Source organism: Topomyia yanbarensis, chromosome 1 (genome assembly GCF_030247195.1).
Source record: "Topomyia yanbarensis strain Yona2022 chromosome 1, ASM3024719v1, whole genome shotgun sequence".
NCBI lineage: Eukaryota > Metazoa > Arthropoda > Insecta > Diptera > Culicidae > Topomyia > Topomyia yanbarensis.
Genome location: NC_080670.1, coordinates 414,183 through 432,519, shown reverse-complemented (window position 1 = coordinate 432,519; position 18,337 = coordinate 414,183). Strand labels below are relative to the sequence as shown.

General features: G+C 37.0%; 1 protein-coding gene across 7 annotated transcripts in view; it reads left to right on the top strand.

Moving 5' to 3' along the window:
* The window catches only part of LOC131676511 (homeobox protein abdominal-A homolog), a 39,482-nt gene extending 27,830 nt beyond the window's left edge, over positions 1–11,652 (top strand). For 4 of the 7 annotated variants that reach the window (XM_058955585.1, XM_058955582.1, XM_058955583.1 and 1 more), the window contains 4 exons: positions 7,974–8,197; positions 8,269–8,547; positions 9,095–9,114; positions 9,337–11,652. In XM_058955585.1, coding sequence (XP_058811568.1) covers positions 7,974–8,197; positions 8,269–8,547; positions 9,095–9,114; positions 9,337–9,376 — 563 coding nt within the window. In that variant the 3' untranslated portion in view covers positions 9,377–11,652. The other 3 variants (XM_058955586.1, XM_058955588.1, XM_058955587.1) reach the window with 3 other exon arrangements.
* The last annotated feature ends 6,685 nt before the right edge of the window (positions 11,653–18,337 follow it).

The window sequence follows — 18,337 nt, the reverse complement described above, 5'->3', positions numbered from 1 at the left end:
GATCGCTTGAACGAGTAATTAAAACGGCATCCCCGTAGCAAATGCAGATATACGCATTTAATTGCAATTCAAAAAGGAACCCCTGTTCTTCCTACGGCGACAAACTCGATTAACATTGCAGTCGTGGGCAAGGCGCATAAATTTCGTATCTAAATGCAAATTGAAGGCATTTACAAGAAGATTAACATCTGCGGTCAACAAAGTGTAATTAAGTGCAACTTCAGATTGCGTCCTAGCAACGTAATTTAAATTTTTCGAAGTAACCATACGCCGTAAACACCTCAACTATCAAGCATACTGTTTTTAGACTGACTAGAATTAAGAAGTTTCTATCAAATTTTCAATATAAAATTGCGCATTTAGAAGAAAAAAGTTAATTTCATTCGAGGCAATAAATAGAAATATTCCAGGAGTTTTCCCTTGCTACATCTGGGTATGAATCAGAAAAATGTATGAAATGCCACCATTCACCAGTCGAGGCCAGTTGCGAGAGATGGTTGTGATGGCGACATAAAACAAATTGAACTATGTTTCTGGGTACCGTAGTCTCTAGCTTGGTTGGCCATCATTCCACCGTAGGAGGAAATTCATGGGGTGTGGAAAAGTTTGTGGCAATCGAAAGCCCAGGCTGCTGAAGGAAGGCAAAAGACGGAATGTCTGTTTCCTTATTCTTGACACGTTTTCCTTCTCATACTTCTTGCCACGCGCTACCATGGAAAACGGGAGATGGTTTATGTTTAATAAAATGAAAGGTTTTCCTCACTGCTGATGGCACATTTGGCTTCGTTTGCGAGGGGGGAAAATTGTGAAAGTAGTTCCATAACGCTCAACACCACGTGCTGGTGACATTTATTTATTGTGATGTTACTGAACAAATTTTTCTCTCCTCAGACTGTTGAATGTGCTCATTACGGAACACGATCGAGATGACTTCTAGTGTCATTTTAAACACATTTGGAGGTTTAATGGTAAAGAAGAAAATTTCCTTTGCGACCACGTATTATCTGTGAATGCGCGCGCACCTTTATGCAGTACCAGACAAAACGATTCATAAATAATGAAAGTTGCCTGAGATTTTTCTAAGCGCCAATCAGTTAAAGCGAAGCTACCAGCGAGAGGTCTCTGCTATATGCATGCTTCGCATGAAATATGAAAATTTATTGTCATGTTTGCTCTCTTCGCATCTATTCGTTGTTTCTCTGAAAATTAAACTAAAATGCACGCGTCGCGACGATCCGTGAAGATTAGTATTTAACTACAAAACGGCAGATACTTTTGAAACCGAGGGGCCGAAACTTAATTTTCATTACCAACTACAGTAGATCCGGTGAAATTTATGACTTGTTTGCCAATTTTCCCTTTTATTCGTTTTTCTCCATTTAGCAGAAAGGGGTGAACCTATGTTTAAAGTTTAATTTCTTCATTGGCAACTTCAGCATGTTGTTTATTTTTGAGCATGTCACTAAATCACTCATCGAGGGATTTTATGACTTTGGGATGTATATAAAACATCTGTTTTTTTTGCAGAAGCTCTATAGATAAAGGGACTTATTTTGTGATTACCTTGTTGCATCGGAGGGTAATAGGATGAATTAGAATTAAAAAGTGCAAAACTATAAAAAATATGGCGGACATAAGATTGTAAAAGATTTGAAATATGTTTTTAATTTCATTCGTTTTTTCTAATATTTTTTCCATTTGGCAATACTCCCTATTATCACCAGTCCCATATGAACACGAAATATGAGTGGAAAATTAATTGAAACAGACCAAATTACTAGTACCGTTTTAATGCATAGTTATACTGAGCTGGGGCCAGGGGTCCCATGATTTTAGGATAGATATAAAATCATACTAGCTGACTACAATGGCAGGATAAGGTAAACTACACAAAATGACTGCTCCTATTTTTACAGTCACAAGAAAAAGGTTGATGTGTATTGCCAGTTATATAACCAAAATGATAAATAGAATCGACTGGCTTTCAGTTATAATGCATCAATTTTCACGTGCTAGTAGATGATTGTATTGAATTAGTTTAGATAGGTATTCTAGAGCGAATCAGTTATAAATTTAGAACGGAAAACTAGGACTAGGCAGGACATGATCGAAAGGAAATTTGCCTTCTGCTAAGTAGGAGTTGGGCAACATTCCAATTGTACATATAATACTAAAATGGAAGCAGGTATCATGCTGTGATAGACTAGGTTTTTTATAAAATAGTTCACATTTGATACAGTAATTCAGAGAATATCCTCTCCAAGTGAAAAGCCAATTCCAGCAAATCAAGCTACATTAAATCATTGTTGGTTTCATTTGAGGTTCCAAACGCTCGCATAAAATTTAGGGTTTACCTTTTTTCTAGAGTTCACGGTTTGTCCTACAGTAAGCACTCATTTATATGGCTTAATCCAGAAAAAGATTAATTACTTGGCGCTAGAATGTTAATGTTATAGCTTTTCAAAGCTCAATACGAAACAGTTCGTTTTCCTATATTAGCTTCCACAAAGATTTTAAATGCAATGCGGGACACCAGGCCATAACGAATCGATCCCAAATGTGGCATAGCTTTATGGGACCCAAAAAAAACCAGGAAAAAGGTTGATGAAGTAATCACCATGATGCCTGATTTTTACATAATTAGTTTATATGGAAAATTACATCGGTGGTTACAATTGGCTAAAGCGTTTGCAAACTAAATTTCTGGATTTCGGAAAAAAGAGAAAGTGGAAAATGTAAAATACTCGCGTTTGAGCGAAGCGAAAAGTGGAGTACAACGTACCCTTATTCATCCTACCATTTGATCCAATGCGTTGAATAGAGATAGCAGATACTGCTCTAACTAGTGTGTTCAAATGGGTGCGATGAATATAGGATGATGATTTAGGGCGCAATAACCCTACGATTTACACGTCAGGTTCGTTCGCTATATGAACTATATTCCAATATAAACTAAGCACCGCATAACCAACTTTCTATGGTTTTAAAACGTTATTTCTAAGAGTATGTCCCTTCGACTATTATATTCAACTGTCCTCAATTATTACGTAAAGTGCATTGAGTTAGTACAATGCAGAACGTGACGAAACGTGAATAACAAGAAACGACAAATCCTTTTAGAAAAAATTATAAAACTATGTAAAGTCTACTTGGCTCCAAACACTTTATTTATTCTGTAGCAGCGCTTCTAGTGGTAAGATTTGGTACATTTTGGCAGCGATTTATTTGGTTAACGTTGATGTTTCAGTGGTGAACGTTTCGTCTTAATACGAGCAGTACCGGCCCCGGGGTAAGTTGGCGTTATGTATGGATACGCCAAAACATAAGCAATCAAATGGAGATTCAATTACTTCAAATTTTCAATGTCTTTTCAAGAAAACTGTATATTAATCGACATTTGCAATTATATTTCAGTCTCAATAATCCGGCATTTTGACTTAGATATGCACTCCATATTCACAAGCAAATTTTCGAATTTTTTCAGGAGATTTTCCGAAATAAATGTCTCCTGCATTGACGAAATAGAAAAGAGAAAGATTTCCTTACTTTGGAGTGAATTCCAGAAAAAAAATTTTTGATGGTTTTTTTGCATCGTAACCCAATTGCATATTTTTTAAAAAACTATTTTAAAAATAAATTTTGTTCGTGGATAGATGTAATGTCAGTACGAATACCGAAAGCTCTTTGCACGCACTATAAAAAATATTATCAGTTGGGATATAGATTGAAAATCACCCTAAATAACGCAGTGTTTATAATTTAGAAAATTTACTTGGAATGCTCGAAAACACAATATCGCCCATAACTTTTACAAAACAAAATGTTTTGCAACAAAAACACATTGGATAATGGGTTTCACATAACTTGAGGTATACAACGAGAGGCAGCGCTATATGTCTAATAGAAACGGAGCAAAAGGGATTCCTCCAACTTACCCCAACCACCAACTAGCCCCGGTCTCCCCTACTTTTCTCCAGGTGCTCTTTTTTATACAGCGTCGAACCCATCGTTTTGTCAACGATGAAAGGCTTGAACTCAAAGCCTGCAGCTGCAAATTCCTTGCAAGATCATTGGTTTCCTGGCGTAAACAAAATTCAAATTTTTTGGGAACATCGTGTCGTGTTCAGACAAAACTTCAGTGAACCTGCAGAAATGGAAATTTCAAACTTTTTCGAGGCATAATTCGTATAGATTCGAACATTTTAAATATTTCACTTTGAAAGTAATTTTCAACCAATTTAACCAAAAAAATGCATTGAATATTATTTTGACGATTGGTGAAAATGCGAAACAGTTAAAGAAGTATTAGTATTTGTTGAAGTATACATTAAACGTCTGTCGAAACTTATGACAAAGGACCTACCGTGAAGGGCGTCACGAACGAAAATTTATCAAGCAAGAATTTATGTAAATCGGTCAAGCTTTTCATTAAGAAATCAAATCATGTTTCTTTTGCGAAAAAGAAAGAAAAATATCCGCCAGAGAAAAAAAAACAAAACGAAACATCCGTTAGAAACAGTAAATCGTGATATTTTGTGTTCTGATCATCATATCTCCAATTTGTCTAGCTTACCCCCATCATCGGTCCGTTTTACGCATGTCTGAAAGAAGTGCAGATATTTATTCGTTTTCTATTTCTTTAAAAAAAGAAGATTTTTATAACCTAATTCGCCTGGATACTCGAAAACAAAAATTTGTAACTATAACAATATACAGTGTAGACCCGATTTTATCATCCCCCGATTTTATCTCCCCCTGATTTTATCAGTTTTTTACCCGATTGTAGCAGCTTCATATGAAAATTGATAGTTGGTAGTTTGATGGGTTCTAGCAGACGAACCAAGTTGAATTCGAATAAATCCTTTCTTGAGCATATATTGCTTATCTTAGAGATCCCAAAAATGCAAAAAATACTATTCTTTTTTTAAATTTTGCACTGTCAGACCCCCTTAAGGGGAACTTAAAGTAAATAATAAGAAAAGGTTGCAAGGCTATATCTAAGGAACAAAGAAGAATATTTTAAGAGCCTCAGTTTATTAAAAAGACAGAAAAATATATGTCCCGATTTTATCAATGTCCTTGTTTTATCAGTTTAAAATTCGCCAAGGGGCTGATAAAAACGGGTCTTTACTGTATTACATGTTCATTGATTTACGCTATAGCTTTAAATGAAAACGAGAGTTTATCGTCAACAATTTACACGTTCACCCATATAAATCCAGTTCTCTTTTTCATGAGTATATAACAACATTTCCGTCACTGACCTATCACCAGAAAGGAACACACTTGGCTAGCGCTAAAAACCGAACAAAACAGTTATGGCTGCTTCTGGTCTGTGCATTTCATGGCGGTGATCATTTCGATTGAATGTAGACCTTTAAATAAAAAAATTGATGCCATACCCCTCGCCAGCGAAAAAAAACAGCTTCACATGTGTTGCTTGCAATTTGTCGTTATGAGCATTATTTATTATGCACTTGGAGCAATGACAGAGCCAGTACCGTCGACGGAACGATTCATGGCCAGTCGATGTGTGATCTTCATCTTTAAACGACCGAGTCCATCGTCCATAAGGCAAGGCACACATCCAACGAAATGATGACCGCAAAAAGTTATCTCCATAAATAGAAAGTGGTAAAACGACTATAAAACTGTGTGTTCACAATGTATTTTTATTATCAAGTTGCCTAGTAAAACTACTAATAAAAACGATTATTTCCTCTGTAATTTCACCCGCACGCTTGCCATCGTTGCCGTATGTATGTAATCGCTGCGGGATTCCAAGCATATATAAATGCTCCCTCTTTGCCTCTAAGCGTATGCAAACGCACACTATTGAGAGGAACATTTAATTTAAGTCATCAATGTAGTTGCCCCTTGCGTTGAATTTGCATTGGAATGAGACACTGGCAAGAAATGCATCTTCACACGGTGTCACTAAAAGTATCGCAATCAATTTTTGAATTAGGTCGTTTTTAATAAATGATCGCGCTCAGTAACGATATGTTTTAATTCACGACGCATCGATTTTTTTTCCGATGTGGCCGAATGGAATATCTGAGGTGTGAGGAGTCCGAACGATTCTCTCGTCGAAAGACCACTGGAGCGCGAAAAAAAAACAATAAATTACCAGTCAGCTGCACTCGGTCCGTATGGAAAACGTCCAAATTGTATCACAACTGGAGGCGGGTGGAGAAAAAAAACATTCGGCGAATTTCTTTCTCACCTGTTGAAAGAGTGAAAGAAATTTGTTTTCTACTAACAAATCGTAAACCGGGTAGTCGTACAAATAAACCGAATCTTCTACATGTGAGTATTTCTACAGAGAACCGATTAATCAAAGTCATAGTTAGGTGAAAATTATTACCAAACTTTGAGCAATACCACTCAGTCACGGCCATTCGTAATTTTATATCCTGTTTGATTTCCGATAGCTCTGTAGTCTTATTCATTTACAGGCGATCCTTTGCATAAATATAACCATGGGATATTACCGCTCTAAACATACACGATATTAGTATTGTTATTGCGTTTAATGTGCGTTTCAAGCTTATTATTACAGCTTTGTATTTGCATTCTGCTCGCTCCTCCTGCCTCCAGTGATGTGCTGGGGAGGGTTTCGGGCTAAACACGGCACTAACTGTAATTACAAGTACACATACAACGCCATAACAGCAAATAATAAATACACAGTGTGGTATTACTCGCCCCATTGGAAGTTTATCCACGTCGTCCGGGCGTCCGAGATGAGAGTTTACTTTCGACATAAGCTATTGTGGGCGCAGTTTCTGTGACGTGTAGACAAGAAGTGAGGAAAACTGGCGAAAATAAATAAACACCCACAAGAGAAATTGTTGATGCGCGGGCTCGGATTACTAATTTGTTTAATTACTTTAATGGTTGAATCGCTCAAGCACGCACATTCGGTCTTCATCTGTAAACTAACCAACAGAAATGAGTTACGCTTGTTTCAAGACATACTGCCGATACTGAGTGATGTCTATTGAAGATATTTCATTAGTGGAATTCTTATTTTCTCAAATTGAACTGAAAATCCGAAGAAACGTTTTAGTTTACGAGCGAATATATTCCAGACAAACGCATTCCTCACTGCTGCCATCAATTAATGCATAGAACCCATAGAAGCAGGAGAACGCCCCCCTCGGGATGCTTTGTTTCAAAACATTGCCCCGGGTTCCTTGTGCTCACAGCACGAAGACAATAGCTTCATTACGAATCCTCACCACAGCGGCGCAAGCAAATAACAAGGATCAACATGGCTCTAGAATTTAATATCGGAGGCCATAAATATTCGCCCCTCGCCCTCGTAACATTCGCCTCATCGAAGCAAGAGAAAGCCAGAAGAACTTGATATCAGCCAGCAGAGATAGGGAATCTAACACGAGTAATTTTCCATTCTTCTCGCGCAGCGGAATCGAAAATTTACGAGTGTCATATTTTATCATCAATACCTCTGACGTACAGTCCCTTTGCGGCATGGCCGTATAGAAAAGGGTGTGAAAGCGGCCATCTTAAGTCAATTAACTGGTCGTTAGATACATTTCTCCTCATGGTTCGTGAAACGCGAAGATTACTCGCTGCTAGTCGTTTTCGAAAGTTCTTTCGCGTCACAATCATTTATGTCAAACGAGTCAGTCAGCTGGAAATTTTTCCAAGCCGGTTCCAAAGCAGTTCAGTTCTCTCAATTTTATATTACCCTTTTTTATTGTTTGGCACACAAAACAAGCTTTCTCTTTCTTTGTTCCCAAAACTTTCTCTTGATATCCTGTGGATCCTTTTTATCTAACCTACCTTTATAGAAAACTGGCTGACGAAAGAATACGCAACAAACTCTTTCTGCACACTTTCTTCCACCCTATCATTCGGCACACCTTTTTACGTCGTAGCTGCAACGAAAATGAAAAAAAAAAAAACCATCCAGCTTATTCTGCTACTTTTACCCTTCTCAACAGGTCCGAACGGATGTCCCCGTCGACGAGGTCGCCAGACTTACACCCGCTTCCAGACGCTGGAGCTGGAGAAAGAGTTTCACTTCAACCATTATTTGACCCGCCGAAGAAGAATCGAAATCGCACATGCCCTGTGCCTAACTGAACGACAGATAAAAATTTGGTTCCAAAATCGTCGGATGAAGCTGAAGAAGGAGCTTCGGGCTGTGAAGGAAATCAATGAACAGGTCTGTAGTAGATCATTCTATAAGGTTAGACAGAAATGTGAAATGATTAAAATATTTTACTCTGATTGCAGGCACGACGCGAGCGCGAGGAACAGGACAAAATGAAGAATGAATCTTTAAAATCCGCCCAGCAGCACCACAGTCAGAAGCAGCAGGAACAGACAATCGTCGGTTCCCAACAGTCCAGCGGGGGTGGTAGTGCGAGCCTAGGCAGCCATCTACACCATCCGTCGATAGTGGCCCAAAATGATCTGAAGCTGGGTCTCGGTAGCATGGGTGTCGGCGTCGGAGGGAATCTCAGTATGATGGGAGGTCTGGATAATAAAACGAATCAGGATATACTAAAAGCAGTTAGTAAAGTTCGTTCTTAAAGCATAGTTTTCATTTCTCGGATTTTCACCCCTTTCTTGTTCTCTTGTCCATTCGTGTCACTTTTGTTTCTTCGAGCGTCCTTTGTCAGTCACGTTATCGTGATCGCATTCAAGCTTTTTCTTTTCATTGTTTGTAGGTACTTTATAAAGTACGATTAACAGTGGCAATACAGTTCAGTTGCGTTATACCTACGAAGACAAGAGAATGCGTTATTGTTGCTTGTTTCTAATCTATCGCATCAAGTAGAGCTATCGAATCTTGTGGTTGAAGAACTTATTTGCATGTTCGTAATTTCATTTTACTCGCAAGATGATACAACTGTATGTTTAACTTATTTAACTAAACAGTAGAATTTGTCACAATGCAGTTAAGAAGAGTGACAAATAAGATTGTTATTTGATCAGTTCAGATCGATTTTTTCTCGTTACATTTTTCCCCTCAGAGTGAACTTATTCGATTCCTCAAAGAAAATCTAAACAAAAAACTTCTCTTTTTCTTTCCTCCCTTTTACCACTTATTTTACAGGTGATGCAACATAACAAAAGGTGGGAATGAATTGAAAATGTTAGAAAAACTACGCTTTAGACTGAACTGGATTGAAATAGAATACGATCAGCATCCTTAAGTGCAAACCGTTTCTCCTACTTTTCTTATATTTTGATCATCATCGCCTACCAGACGGCAGCAGAAATTTTCCAATCAATTCTTATGTTTCTTTTTTTCTCTTCTTTAATTTCATTTTTATGTCAACATAAAAAAATCAACAGCGCAAACCTGAGTACTAGAGACATCGTCGGTTCAATTTAACCGAGAACGTAAATAAGCCACAACACAAAACACACCGACATACGTAATGCACACAAAAATTCTGAAATGTAGAAGTACTCAACATAAGGAAGGGAAAGAGAAGTTGAAACGGCAAATATTGCTTGGAAGACGACCCGAAACCTAATCGTGATCTAAGGTTTATCTGTGACTGAGAGTGAACCGCAGCTATGGGAAATGCAGCAACCACAGCTTCTGATATGCATATGCTACTGAGTGGATGGAGAATGCGTCTAAGATAGAAAAAAAATCTAATTTCTAAGATAAAAAAATCAGAAAAAGTAAAAGTAATAACAAATATACGTACTAGTGCTAAGAATCATTTTTTTCTACAAAACCTAAACATGATTTGTAATCATATTTGAAAAACTATACACTTACAATGAACGTGACTAGTTGATGCGATCAATATAAGCGGGCAAACCCAAACTCCTCGATTCGATGTTATCGTATTTTGTCTCGTTCAAAGTGGGAGTGCTAAACAAAACAAAAAACTGTGTTAGGTATCATTTAGTTATGTAAAGTGGACGTACTCATTAACTATAGCGTTTCGTTCTATAAGGATTCGATGTAAAGGTACAATTCTACAGTCGAGTGTGCAGTTCTTCAATTCTTGCCGACTGCACCAGTACTGGGCAAAATACGTAATTAAATAAAATTATACATAACTAATCAAATTAAAGGAAAAAAAACAACAAAAACAGTAATCGAAAATCTGTCCAGTGGTTAGAATTAATAATAGAATAAAAGAGTTTCTACGGTAAACAATAATCAGGATAACTTCGCCATCTTTCACAAGTGTCGGACTGATCCTTAGACGTTTTATTTCCTTTTGTTGACTTTCGCTTGTGTAAATTTGTTACTATTTTATATTAACAGAACTATGATCATAAGTTTAGTTAGCATGATGACGAAATCATTAAATAAATTTCTTATTTGTAATGCAAATGTTTCGTTTTTAATTATTTCAGATTTTATAACGATTTGAGGAACAAGTTAATCAGTAAAATATGTTGTCTTCCAGTCGACTATACGATTTCGAATCGCCTTCACCAATTCGAGCAGTGACAATCGCCCAGCTCGTTGCACTTGAAGCGCATGTTGACCAGTTTCTTTCGCATATCATCTGACCCGATTTTCGTTTGCCCTTGATGCAGCTCGTACTCATATAAAGTCACTAATTTTTTTTAATTTTATAGTTCCTCAAATCAATTAACTCGATTTAATTTGTTAATATATTTCTCGTTTCCTACAGAATTAACGAGATAATGTTCGTTCGATGAATCGTAATCTATACCATTACCTCCAGCCATGCGAGAAAAAAAAGCGAAACGGTTTAATTTATTGCATAAAAAAACTAAGTTTCCTCATATTTTCCCAAGGAACCTGTACATAATGCTTGGATATTGTCACAATAAAACCAGAAATTGAAATACGTAAAAATAGTCAGGGTAGAATAGGCAGCATATATAAAGAAGCTCATTCCATCGTCTGAAAATAGTTCGCATGACTTTTGGAAACCTTGCCATAGAATGAAAAACTCAATGTTTTGATCTCAGAAAAATTGAAAAAAAAAACAATATTAAATCAAAAGTTTGGACATTCGTTAAACTAGCTCTCGAAAGCAAAACGTAAAACAATGCTGTAATAAGCTGTACCGTATAATACGTAATAACTGGTGAATAAATTGATGCATTTTAAAAGCTAGTACTTCTTTGAAACGTTGTAAATTATAACAATTACTAATGATATTAATTTAATAGAACCTATAACAATACAAACTCTATGCCCCCGTACATGTTAATGTGGAAAGTGAAAGGAGCTGCAAAGAAGCATACAATTAACGGGCCATAGCTGGATGTGGACGGAACGGGTAATTGGCCGTTATGCCCTGCGCTACTATTAAAAGGCAGTATTTATTATGAGGTCAAAACCGATAAAGAACAAAAGGTGTATTGCATTTAAAATGTGTGTAAACATATGGAAATGACGTAATTAATACTTAATTCAGCGACCGCAATTCAAGAAGCAGAGTAAAAATAATTTTACAAAAATAAGGCAATATGAATATAGATCGGCAGTTTGAACTTTTGACCGGCTGAGAAATCGAATATTAAGCACTATATTTATTTATTGCTCTTGCAGAACGATTGAGGCAAACAAAAACCTACAATTTAATTATGCGGATTGTCCGTGAATGAGCAAAATGACATATTGATATGAATTATGGAAATAATAAAAAAGTGAATAAACCTTAATGGAGTTTTATTTCGAATAACGACATTACAGTTGGAGGTTTTGGACAATTTGGGTTCATTTAAAATAATTTAATGTGCTAAAATGAATGAAAATGTTTTAATTAGATGGGAGTCAAATGTTTCGAGTTAGTATAATATGTTTGCGTTTGGTCGATATAAACCACTAAATTGCACAACTGAATGTGCTGCAATTTTGAATTCTGACCAAGACGGACTCTCAGTGTCGGTAGAATCGCTGTACCATCACTGTAACTGTCACATGTGTCGAGAATAGGCTGCACAGTCTGTCGAAATAGCATATCAGGTTCTGCATGGTATGAAGCTTTTTGAAGAGTTTGATTTTTTGCCAAACGGAATGTGTGAGTCTGATTAGGTTAATTTCATTTGGTAATTTTTTGAATACATTGGGTTTATATTCAATCAAAATCATCGAAAGAGGATGATTTAAAATGTATTAAGTAAATTTAAAATTAGATCTGTAGTCTAACGCACAACATATCATCGTTCCCGCTTGTGGGTTACTTTTTGTATCCGGAGTGGACTCGTTTGCAGGGTCGCCAAAAGCTACTTATTGGTCAGTTGATTTGTCTTAGTTGTTCATATTGTCATCGCTGTGGATATATTGGAGCTCACTGTTTGATATTTTTTTGTCTAGCGGCCTAACGGGTCACAATCGTGTATCCGTCTTTTTGATATCTACTTGTTTATTTGTGGTTCTGTCCATTAGTTTGGAGGACATAGGTACAATCTCGTTGAATGCGGGATTCGTTGTTGCCTGAAAAGCCGCTACTGTTCGGCCATCCGTTTGCGATTTAGTTGAATATTTTGAAGATTTTTGATTAGATTTTATTGCAGTTTTAAGCAGAGCTGCTTCAGTGCAGAAATTTTCTTGTATAACTGATTCCACTTCCTCGCGGTGCTAGATCGAGTAATAGTACCTCTATTTTGTCACCTTCCATATACACAGGAGTCATTATTTCAACACCGTCTTTTTCAACCATGTGTTGTAGGTTGCAAAGCGACAAGCGGACTTTCTTAAGCCTAAGCTCCATTTTCACCTTCAGTAAATATGCTACCCCACAAATACTAGGTTGAAAGGTACAAAATTTAAAGTATATGTTTTCTAAATGTACACTATGTAGATCAAGCGGTAGTTTATTGTTGTTGACTTTGATCGCTTGTAACTTTGAATCAGGGAGAAGTAGAAAGAAGGCAGAGTATCTCTCTTTTTACATATTACGACACTATTGCTGTTACTCTTGTTATTATTTCCCCTCTTGGCTTAAGGCGGAAAGAATCGATCACTTCTTACTAACGTAAAACTAATCTGAATCCCATAGGTGCGCATTGGACAATGCTTCAAGTAAGATTCCTAAATAACCTTAATATATTGCATTAGGAAGTCTCACTCACTGATCTCTACAAGAGTCTTTACCAAAGATCGTTGAGGTCCTTCTGATTCTGGTGAGAGCTAGTCTATCGCATAGTATATGCCTGAATGTTTCCTCTGCTTGATGACACTTCTGCAGGCACTATATGGACCATTGTAACTTTACCAAATGGACTTTGAGAGAACAATGGCGCAAAGCGAAGAATTATTTAGTCTTTTTTTTTTTGAGTAAGACACTATTGAAAAACATTTGCCGGAACATATAGATAACAATTCACATTCTAGGTAAAAAATACCTAACCCCTACATTGAGGGTTTGAGAAAAAAAATTAATTAAGGGTTTTTTACTCATTTTAAATAAAAATTACTATTTTCACGAAAAATTCCGCCTTTTTATGAGTAAACACCCTCTTAAATGAAAAATTATCTTAAAAACTCAAGGTAGGGGTTAGGTATTTTTAACGTAGAATGTGTATGCAAAATTTGAAAGAAATCGGTTAAGTAGTATTTGAATGGCAGGTAACACCGCAAATCATGTTTTTCCAGAGACGTTGCACAAAAAGCTTCGTCACCGAGTCGTTTGTCGATATTTTTTTTGTGGGATGAATAAAGGTGCTAAGATTAATTAGGGCACTGTAACCCTATTTGAAGGCGACACGTAGCATCTATTCTGGAAATGACGGCAAGACCGGTATACTGCCCATAACAGCATAAGAGTCCCATGTTGAAAAACAGCAAGCCGAGAAAAACGCTGTTCAAGATTGTCCCATCCATTGAGCCAAATGGATGGGACAACCATGTTTTGGTATTTTTTTTGATATTTTCTGAACAAACCCGGTAATCTTATTTGTGCAGTGTGATTCAGTGGTGATACATAATAAATTCAACGGATAACTCATTTTCGACAAAAATCCACATGGGACTCTTATGCGTTTATGGGCAGTATACTAAAGAGACAATTATTAGAAGCTTCGACCTGGTTAGTGGATTACTGATTACGTTGCATATTACTAGATTAGAATGATGAGTCCAAGTACCGTTACGACCCTCAAGTTATAACCTAAAAATATTATTGAGAGTTTCTTTATTTTGCAACCTTTCGGAAATGTAATAGACAGTTGTAGAAAACTGGTAAATTCAACCACCATGGCTTAAAGGGACCACTCTAATTATTAACTACAACAATAGCAGCACCAACAGCAGTACCTCAATTATTATTCGATAGAAAAGTAATGAGGTATTTTCTTTAGTTACATGTTCGAAACATAAAAAAATCAAAATTGCGGAAGTATGAGGGACTTGCATGGCGTCTAGGAACAGACTTTTTGAATGGACATCCTGGCATTAAAAGTTTTTATCTGAAACAAAAATAATCAATTAATTATTAAGCCTATGATTTGAGTAAGACACTAGAGTAGCTTAAAAAATTTCAAAATTTAGCGAAAGACAAGGTTCTTTGAAGAAATAGGTCGAGCTTACGTCATTTTTGGCTATTGTTTTCCAGAAAAATATGGTTTGTATAACTTTTTATTAACCAGCAAGCATCACACGCAACGCGCTTTTAATTTTTTCGGCCTAATCCAAATTGCTCGAGATGAAACGGTTTGGGGAGTGATGAAATTTCAGTGTGGCATTTTCGCATTTTTAAAAAATGTGAAAAATAAAAAAAATCGAGTTTTTGAAAGTTGTAAATAGAATGGTTCCTAGGGACAAATCCAGAGGGAGGGTCTTGAACTCAAAATCATGTCAAAATCAAAATTATGCCGAACCAAATTTGTACTGATTCCCATTAAAAGGGGTTATCACGTATTACTTATTGTGCAATGCTTATTTCGAAATCGAAAATTCAGGTTCTAACCTCCCCCTCCCATGATTTTTCCTGTATGCGCCCTTGGTGATCCCCTTAGTATCAATAGGAACAATTATCGAAACAAATTATCTAAGTAAGTCACTTCAACTGCTAAAGTAAGTCTTTTTCTGCTCGATTACTAGGGGTTTTAAATTTGAGTGCTTTTGTCATTTTTTTTCGGCATTGAAGAATTTCTAACTCTATATGCGGGGGTTGGAAATCGAACCAAAGTGAGCGGTGTTCGAAGCAACCGATTTACTAACTATGCTATGCCCGTATCTACGAAAAGCTTTAAAAGAAATTTAACAGGAGTTTTTAATTTTCAATATTTAAATCATGATCTGTTATATAAAAATGATTAGATCTATGAATAATATCAAATACTCTATGTAAATGTTTTTTTCTATCCAAAAAAAAAATAGAATTGCATTAAAAATACCTTAAATACTTAAAAGCTAGTGGAAGATGTGTAATTTGTTTCTTTCCAAATCATAGCCGTTCAAATATATTTTTCTCAACTATATTTTTATCAGTTTATGCCACAAATGTCACACTAAATAAATTTAATGTTAGGTACGTCCTTCCAAAACAAGAGCTTTGACTGTAGGTAAAAAAGGGTAAAATCCACAGAAAACGATTCGTTCTCAGAACAACATTCAAAGACCTCAAAGGTTATCGACGCCATATTTTCGCTTAGGTTGTTTTCTACTGCACTTGGTACATAACAGTTCCCGATAACTGACTAAGCCTCTTTACAATATAGGCACTTACCCTGCTTACTGAAGGTGTTTTAAGTCAGCTTTATGCTCGAAATGATTAGATTGCGAACGGAGAAGGAACAAAGGTTCCTATCGCCGTCACATATTTCACCTTCGAGCTACCGATAGGGAAATTATACCGGTGTCCTGTAATCGATTCCCTGCTCTGGGTGCGGGTTTAAATTTCACCAACACCCTCCCATCCGATCGCAATATATCTTTCCCTTCCGGAATAAGATTTACCCCATTGGAAAACGTAAAATCCCCTGAAATTTGTTTGGGCTATAAATTGATCTAGAAAATAGCTATTTACATCTACTGCGCCTCAACGAGGGAGGCTTGTACATAGGTACCTTTTGCACCCCCCGATTCTAGGACGCTTCGGGTATTTTATTCGGATTCTGCAAAGGTTTTGGCAAAGGTAATCCTGCTCACTCTAGCGCTCAAGCAGATCGAAATTAACTGCTGTCTCTATTACTCGCCTTCGTGTGCCTTCCAGCGAATAAGTTGCTCCTGCCGAGGGGGAAAATCAGGTGCAGAGAGGGTGGAAGGGTAGCGGCAAGTGTAATTTATATCAATGATAATGACTTTTTATCAAAAGCTGTACGGGCGACTGCACACAATGTTGAGAAAAAAGGTTGCAGTTGGTACCAGAGCGGGTAGGAGGAAAAGCAGAGCTCTAATGCTGTTGGGAGTTTCTCTCCCTTTCCTTTGTCCCCTTGGCCAACGGACCGGATGGTGGTTTCTGATGGTTGTGGTGTAGCAGATTCTAAAATGAAGTGTACTGCCGCTCTGTCGCTCTCTTTCCACACATCGAACGATGGTTGGCCGCAGAGTCATGGCCAGAGCCCATCCGAGTCAGTGGCTCGAGAATGGCAGGAAGGAAAGAGTGAGCATACGGGTGAGACGGGATTGACAGTGGTGTGGTTCACATTTGGTTTCGCAGCCACGCCACAGTCAACAGCGGCATATACGATACACCAACGACGCTAAGCTCTCTGGAACAAACAAGTGTTGTTTCTCTATGCTTAGCATCGGTTTGTCTCTGCTTGCTCGGTTCCTTTTCACTAACAATTTTTGACAACCTCGCTGGTATTTCAGTCAACTTGCGGTGGTTCCTTAGTTCTTGCTGTTCTCCGGCTGATTTCGCGAGTGCGTTTCAAAACTCCGTCAAAGGTCAACAGAATCGGTGTATATCTGTTCAGTGTGTCCATAAAAGTCTATCTGCGTTCATTCGCGTGTGTTTTGACAAGAAAATTGATCAAATCATGCTGTTATCTCTCTGCTTCGAAGAGCACGTTCGCAAACGTGAAAAATCAATATCAGGGCTCAGTTTGTTGCCATCCTATTTGACGGGTACCAAATTATGCGATAGTGTGAGTGTTTCGTTTCGAATCAGTTCTGTAAAAAGTGTATGTGCGAACGAAAGGGATCAGCGATCGTCGATCGTCTTGAAAGGTAACAAAAATTTTTTAACTCTTAAGTTTAAAACATCCATTAGAAAGTTTTTAGCTTTGGCAGTCTCAGTTCAACCTAACCGTGCAGCACAATGAGACATGAAGGGATATCGATAAAAAACGGAAACTTCAACCCGTAAAAAGCAAACTGAGAATTCTGTAAAAAACGAAGGAACAAATGATGAAACTTTCCACTCTTTTATGATTTTACGACTTGTTTTTGCCATTTCCCTCGCGTCTGGGTACCCTTTTTGCTATTTCTTCATCCTTCTGAAATATTCTTCTAAAGAAAATTGATCATTGCGTGATGAGTAATTTGTTTCTGCAAACTTTCTATCGATCCACTCTCCGTATCATAAAATGTGTCATCATACTGGAGAGGCACAGCGAGTAGGACCTTGGATCGGCAAGGGTTGTTTTTGTCCCTGAGAACAATTCTAATACGCTTCGCGCCCTTGGCGTAAATGGTTATTCTGGTTGAATTTGTGAGTTGATGTTTAAACTCTCAAGGTTAAATATTGTTGAAAACATATGCATTTCGATTGGAAGCTTGCAAATTTCGAATACCATATAAGTTTAGGTGCGTGTGTATTTAGTTTAAACATTTTGTTGTTTTGTTAAATCAATGATATCTGATAGTAAACAAACCATAATCGAATAAGCAATTTACATACAATTCAAGGATTTTTAATGATTTAGAAATGTTTGTTTAATAATTTGGATAACGTTTTACTAATCCACTGATATTTCTATACATTACAGGTAAGCAACTGATCGTTCACCTAATTATAATCGAATGGAGAATGTAAGTAGTTTAATAAATAACACTTTTACAATTTTCATATGATGTGGGACATATAGTTCAGTTTAGTAGTTTATTGCAGGTTTAAGATCATCCATCGTATGAATGTAAGACTAACTACGAAGAAGATTATGTGTTGTAACAATTTTGTTCATTCATATCTAAAGGGCGCAGGGGCGGATTTAGAAAAAAATCGGGAGTGTCTGAAATTTTGATTTTGGAATGAACATTGTACAATACGTTATACGTCAAAACCTCATTTAATGAAAATCAGTTCAGCCAAATTTGGTTTAAAATGATTTTGAGTTTGAAACGAATATAAAATTGAAACTAATTTAAAATTTCTCAACAAGTTGACAATTTTCGGGTGGGGGTCCGGGCCCCCAGGACACTTCCCCTGGATCCGCCACTGCAAGGTCATATAAAACG